General features: G+C 42.7%; 2 protein-coding genes across 7 annotated transcripts in view; one reads left to right on the forward strand and one right to left on the reverse strand.

Moving 5' to 3' along the window:
• Positions 1-1,709: 1,709 nt before the first annotated feature.
• LOC121693036 (E3 ubiquitin-protein ligase TRIM35-like) lies at positions 1,710-6,143 on the forward strand. 6 transcript variants are annotated; one of them, XM_042072187.1, is made up of 7 exons: positions 1,710-1,796; positions 2,180-2,570; positions 2,685-2,780; positions 3,089-3,319; positions 3,681-3,703; positions 3,793-3,911; positions 5,089-6,143. In XM_042072187.1, exons 2-7 carry the CDS (start codon positions 2,190-2,192, stop codon positions 5,664-5,666), a joined length of 1,428 nt encoding a protein of 475 aa, XP_041928121.1. In that variant the 5' UTR covers positions 1,710-1,796; positions 2,180-2,189; the 3' UTR covers positions 5,667-6,143. The 6 variants fall into 6 exon arrangements, with proteins under 6 accessions (XP_041928121.1, XP_041928135.1, XP_041928129.1 ...); XM_042072201.1 differs by having other exon boundaries at positions 1,710-1,792; XM_042072195.1 differs by having other exon boundaries at positions 1,713-1,796; positions 2,154-2,570.
• Positions 6,043-6,565, reverse strand: part of tmem237a (transmembrane protein 237a) — a 10,823-nt gene continuing 10,300 nt past the window's right edge. The window contains exon 13 of the mRNA XM_042072547.1: positions 6,043-6,277. Coding sequence (XP_041928481.1) covers positions 6,213-6,277 — 65 coding nt within the window. The 3' untranslated portion in view covers positions 6,043-6,212. The remainder of the gene's footprint in view (positions 6,278-6,565) is intronic.

The raw sequence follows: 6,565 nt of genomic DNA on the forward strand, positions 1-6,565 counted from the left end.
TGGGACAAAATATTATAGGAATCTTATAGGAATAATTGGGACATACTGTAGAAGTACTACTAATAACTCTATAATATCCTGTAACCGCTATAGTTTTTCTATAGTAGTCTTATAGTACCTATAGTATGTCCAAATACTATAGTATTCCTATAAGATTACTGTAATATTTAGTCCCAAAATACTATTAGATTCCTATAGTAGGCTACTTTTTGTCATATGTGACAGAAAACAACTTGAGTAGGCTAACCTCTGCCAATGCCAGGCTATCAAAGCCATAGTTCTCATTACCGGAGAAGTCTTGCAGCACACATTCTCTGCTTCTGTGGGCATTCTGGTACAATTCCAGCAAAATATAGCTAGGTAGGCGTGTTTGCATTTAGATCTATCTATATATTGGGCTATGACCAAGTGGTCTTTCAATGATAGTATCATGGAATTCAAACCATAACTATCTAGCTATTCCGATAGCATTAGCAGGCTAGGTCAGTGGCTGAACTGCATTTAGGGTGCTTACCTGTGTTGTGAAATAAAATATCTACTAGGAAGATTGCAAAGACTTTTGACTGTGTAAAGAAATAGGTCTTTATTTTAAAACGTTTCCAACTGTTTATTACTTGAAAGCAAGATGACGATTGTCACAAACGTTTACCTCTTTTAGGAGAAATTTTAAGCTGACAGGCAATTGTTACCATTCTATTAAACCAACGTTCACCGACAAACGATCAGGAAGCGGTTCTTCTTCCTACTCGAATACTAGGATCAAACACATGAAGTTGTATCTCCGAAGACATTTTCTGCAACAGTTTTGACTCGAGTTTTAGCCAGGTTTTAGCACTGTAAAGTTGAATATGGAGCATAGCACAGGCAGAATCGGATGAGGACGCACTGGAGGAAGCGTCACAGTACTGTTAGCCAATCAGAGGTGAATTCATTAGCATGTCATTAATATTCATGACTAGAGGCGAAATCCAGTCGTTCCTCCCCGCCCACCTTCCCCACCAAACTAGAACAGCATGAAACAGACGCAGCACAGCATTTTTTTCACCAAAACCGGCTCACAGGGCATTCATCAATACTACAGACCACTGCAAAATTAATGAAAAAACGATGAGATGAGACCTTTAAGTAAAACTAAATTTAATTTATCTAATTTGCCACTGGATGGCAAGCACCTCAAATTATGCACATTTCAGTAAATACTGGATGAACATATTTGAGCAGGTTTACTTTCCTTTTTTCATATTACCCACATAACAAATTAACAGGAAAACATCTAAGATGTATACCAACACCTAAGATGTATATGGTTTCTAAACCACAAGGCCTACAATAAAGTATTCTGAGTACCCAGAAGTTCGCATCATATTGCGGGTGACTTTGTAATTTAGAGCCCTATTTCTACTAGCCCTGCTGTCTGTACCACATCCATTACGGACACTATCATCACGATTACCACTGCAACCTCCAAGCATGCCTCAGGTAAATATATTAAAATTAAAATACGAAACACTGTGGTATGCCAATACAAATCACAGATTTTATTAGGCACATCGAAAATATTGTTTGTATTTGTTATACATATATTTCAATTTCTTTATAAATATTGCCATGCGATAGCTTTAACATAATCCGTGTAGCTGTCTGTATGCCAGGACACAAACTGTAGAAATGCACTATTTTATAGGCCTACAGGGGGCGGTAACGCACAGACAGGTTTCGAATCTGGCAAACAACTGATACTTCCGAAGCACAACTCTGCGGCTGTTTGGAAAGTTGGCTCTCTGTCTAGTCTGCAAGTAAATATTTTATATAAATATAGTCTGCAACTTTCCATTTACGTAATAAGTGTTCAGTTCAATCTTATCTAGGCGTAATTAGCCTAACTTGGAGAAGGGGTGACTTGAAAGAATTGAAGGACACGACACGTTATCATAGAATGTTTCTGTTTTGTTCTCCATGTGCTGCCTAACGTTACCAGGCTTGCTAATGTAACGCTACAACCTGTGTAGGCCACCACTATTGCGCCAGTTTTGTGCAACTTGAATAACGGACGTAGGCTAATTGTTCCTCAATAGTAGCCTATGCCAGGTGAACAAAAGTTGCTGCTAAAGTGTTTCCGTCTTTAGGTGACATCGCTCTCCGTGTGTAAGCAGGTTACCTGTCTGTCTGTCTGCTGCAGGGGGTTAAGGATGGCGTCGAGTTTCTCCGAGGAGGATTTCTCCTGCCCTGTGTGCTTTGGCGTCTTCAAGAACCCTGTCATGCTAACATGCAGTCACAGCTTCTGTGAATCCTGTGTGAGGCGGTGCTGGGAGGCCAGTGGATCCAGAGAGTGTCCAGCCTGCCGAAACCCATCTCATGACCTCCCTCGACCAAACCTGGTTTTGAAAAACTTATGCGAGAAATTTTTACAGCAGATGAAGGCTTTAGCTGAGATGTGTCAATTACACAATAAGAAACTGGAGTTCTTTTGTTGGGATGATGAACAACCAATTTGTGTTATGTGTCGAGATGCGGAGACACACTCAAACCACAGACGTTGTCCCATAGAGAAGTTATCCTGTAAGCGAAAGGTGAGAAATATTTTGTGGAAGGGGGGCGGGGGTCTTGGATTTTGAAGCAACCATCTTAAATTCTCTCTTTGTGTCGGTAGGGTACACAAATAGTAATGGAAATGTTCTTTCTAGTCGACACTAGAGGCTAAATTGCAGCCTTTGCGGAAAAAGCTGAAGACCTTTCAAGAGGCCAAACTCATTTATGAACGAACAGCAAAGCACATAGAGGTAAGAAAAAATATTTACACAGGTTCCTACTTGGTTGTATCCTTGGTTAAAAAGGACAAAGCCAAAACTGGCTGGGGGACCTATTATACGAACAGATCTATAAATTGACCAGATTTAAGATTATAATTTGCTTAAAATTGTGTATACACATTCTTAGCTGGTTTCTTGATGATTGATCATCCAGTCAGGATTAGTTTTGTGTCATCTGCAAATTATTTCCATTCCTGTTCGATCAAATCTCTCTTTTAGGCAATGCTAGAATAGCATCTCCAAGATTAATAGATTTTTTATTTTATTTTTTTCAACAGTCTCAGGCCAAAGATGTTGAGGAGGGCATCGAGGGGGTGCTGAACGACTTCTTAGGCTTTCTGGAGCGGACTAAGAGGGACAAGATGCGTGCACTCAAGGTGGAAAAGAGATCGAAGATTCTGATGGTTGAAGAGACGAAGAAGAGGGCAGACAGGGAGATCTCATCCCTCACTTCCACTTTAGAGTCCACAGAGGAGGCGATGGGGGCTGACATAACCACATTTCTTCGGGTAAGGGCTCTCCTCGGACATTGGCATTAGGGGCCCGGATTTGAAATGATGGACTAAGTGCTAAGTCTAATCAAAGCTAATTTAATAACGGGCAAAATCAATTGGCTGATTTAACAGCATGAGCAAGACCTTAACTGCAAACATTGATGAGTCAGCTCGGTGCTCACATGCCACACAATAGCTATAGTTCATACAGAAGAACCCCAGTTGGTCTTGTTTTAATTAGACAATTCTGGGGCCGTATTAGTGTAGACAGGCAGAAATTGAAAAGTTTGAGTACAGTTATGTAGACACCTGCGTTCACTTCCTGGTAGGCCACTGGTACTAACACAAGTCCCTTTTCCCCTTTGCGGTTTAACAGGACTACGAGGAGACAGAGGGAAGGTGAGTGATCTGCCTCCTATATCTGTTTCTGTCTTTTTGTGGTGTGGACACAAACCCACAGCAGCACTGACTCCTGCATGTTATTTCAGAATTCAGTGCACACTGCAGGATCCAGAGAGTGTTTCAGGAGCTCTGATTGACGTTCCAAAGCACCTGGGCAACCTAAGGTTGAGTGTTTGGGAGGAGATGCAGAATTTGGTTACGTATTGTGAGTATTTCATACCCTTATTTTTTATTATTATCTTTTTTTTTGTTTCTCTTTTTTTATTTTACACTGTTCAGCACGTGATAAAGTGCTCTATAAATAAAATGTGTTATTATATATTATTTTGTACATTTACGCACCAAACAGTTTGTCTGATGTCAAAACATAAACAGGATTTATCTTGGCAGTTGGTGTCAGTACTTTGATAGAAATGTACTAGGTAAATTTACTAGGTAAAGTAATTTACTAGGTAAAGTTGACTAATATGTAAATGACTCCAATGATCCAAAGCAACACATACTTGCAACGGCGGGTTCGGGTCTTGTAGCTGGGGCGCTCAATTGTCAGGTGGTGACCTTACCGCTGCTCCAGCAGTCCCTTCACTAGCGGGCATAATGGGTTTAGTCAAAGCCCTTTTAGGCAAATCCCTCCACTCGGCGGCCATATTGCAACGCTTTTTGGGCACTCGTCGGGCATCCTATTCAGCAGAAATGCACGTGCGCAAGGCTTCACGACACCAATCTTGCTCCAGCGGCGAGTTCACAACACATGATTGGCACGATGTCTTCACATCACACCACATGATTGGCTCAATGTATTCACATGTCAACGTTTTGCCGAGGAAGGGGTGGGATATGTGTAGACAACGGCCATATTGGCGTGACAAACTAGCCCCATGCATTTCTATGGAGGATTTTTTGACTGCTGTGTCTCCTCATTAGAAAGTCTCTGGTTTAGTGTGAAATGAGTTAGTTTAACGGTAGCCAGCTGGTCCGTAGCTGTGCAGGATGTACGTTGGTAAACCTCCCTCCTGACGTGCTGCCAAGTGAGCTAGCGGCTTTTAGCTCGATTGCTAGCGCGCTCGACTTCCGATCCGAGGGGCTGCTGGTTCTGGAGGTGTGCAGGGCTGAGCCGTGCAGTTCAACACAACGCAGGTCACATTAGCAGCTCTGCACGTTTGTGTTTTCGTGTGGATGGTTTACTGCTGTGGCGTGAATATGTAAATAAGCAAACAAACAAACAAAACTTTATCCTCAAATTCACTACATCACAAACAGTTATGTGAAATTGAATGGCTTAATCAGTATTACAAATCTAAAGTGTGTGTGTGTGTGTGTGTGTGTGTGTGTGTGTGTGTGTGTGTGTGTGTGTGTGTGTGTGTGTGTGTTTCACTCTGCAGTTCCAATCCTACTGAATCCAAACACTGCCAGCAAACATGGCATCGTGTGTCCAGATCTGATAGAACTGGGTGCTCCTGATCCTGCCACTGCTGCTGCCGCTGTTGCCAACGGCAACAACCCCGACAACTTCCCAGACCACCCCGGGAGGTTTGATTTCAGGAACACCGTCCTGGGCTCCGAGGGGTTCGACTCGGGGACTCACTGCTGGGAGGTGGAGGTTGGGGACAGTACGGAGTGGTGCGTGGGCGTGATGGCCGAGTCTGCCCAGAGGAAGGGAGACTTCACCTCCAGGAGCGGCGTCTGGTATCTGGCTCGCTGGGGGGAGAGGCACGAGGCCTGCTGTCCTCCGAACAGGCCGGTAGCCGTCGCAGTGGACCGGCTGTGGAGGGTCAGAGTGCAGCTGGACTGGGGGAGAGGAGAGCTGTCGTTCTCTAGCCCCTGGGACCCCAACGTACACCTACACAAGTTCACACACACTTTCACTGAGAGAGTGTTTCCGGTGTGCTCAGGTGATAAGCGTCTCTCAATAGCGCCAGGAGATGTTTCTGTAAAACTACAGACTATCTTGTCCGGATAAGTAGAGGAAGTACACACACAGACACACACATTAGACATTTCATACACTGACAAAAGACACACACAGATATTAGAGACACACACACAGAAGTGAAGGTCACTTTTGCATTTAAGGTCTTCAATAGATAGAGTGTTGTTGCTTTACGAAGAGGGTCAACCCACCTGACAATGTTTGTTTGTTTATGAAACAATCTGCAGTTAAACCCTCATTCTTTTCTTTGTTCACTAGTTTGGGTGACTGTGCTTTTCTCTCAGTATGGACTTGGGTGTGTGCTGGTTTCTCAGCGTGGACTTGAGGGATTGTGTGCTGCTTTTGTTTGTTTATGAAACAATCTGCAGTTAAACCCTCATAACTTTCTTTGTTCACTAGTTTGTGTGTTCAGTATTTCAAACCATTCAGTCTTCAGCCCTGACACTGACAAATATCTTTGATTTCTTCGATCTTTATTTCTCTTAATAAAAAAATTGTTCACTGTTACAATCTATTCACATCTGTCATCTGTACAAAATCATTTCCGTTTCGTTTACACAACTCAAATTGATGTCCTCAGGTGGGGATGTCCAGTTTGTCATCATGTCTATAGTCCTCAACCTCCATCGCCATCAGGAACTCTGCAGAACAAAGAACAAGGAAGCATTTCACTCTCCAGCTAAAATAGTATAGATATTGGATATCATTATGGTAACAGTACGGTATCTAGATAACACAGAACACTAAAATAGTATAGATATTGGATATTATGATAACAGTACGGTATCTAGATAACACAGAGCGCTGTAAGTGCAAGGGATTTTCTCAATCATGAGTTTGATTTCCTGTAAGAACAAAAAGGTGGTGTTGTAGCAGTAGGTCAACTTGCCCCCATGTTGGTACACACTCACACTCTAGTGCTCTCCCTC

This window comes from Alosa sapidissima, chromosome 2 (assembly GCF_018492685.1).
Source record: "Alosa sapidissima isolate fAloSap1 chromosome 2, fAloSap1.pri, whole genome shotgun sequence".
NCBI lineage: Eukaryota > Metazoa > Chordata > Actinopteri > Clupeiformes > Clupeidae > Alosa > Alosa sapidissima.

Excerpts from the sequence above, each read along its gene's own strand:
- LOC121693036 (XM_042072187.1), top strand. The coding sequence starts at position 2,190 with ATGGCGTCGAGTTTCTCCGAGGAGGATTTCTCCTGCCCTGTGTGCTTT. Across the intron at positions 3,704-3,792 it reads TACGAGGAGACAGAGGGAAG|AATTCAGTGCACACTGCAGG; the intron begins GTGAGTGATCTG and ends ATGTTATTTCAG. Across the intron at positions 3,912-5,088 it reads GCAGAATTTGGTTACGTATT|TTCCAATCCTACTGAATCCA; the intron begins GTGAGTATTTCA and ends TTCACTCTGCAG.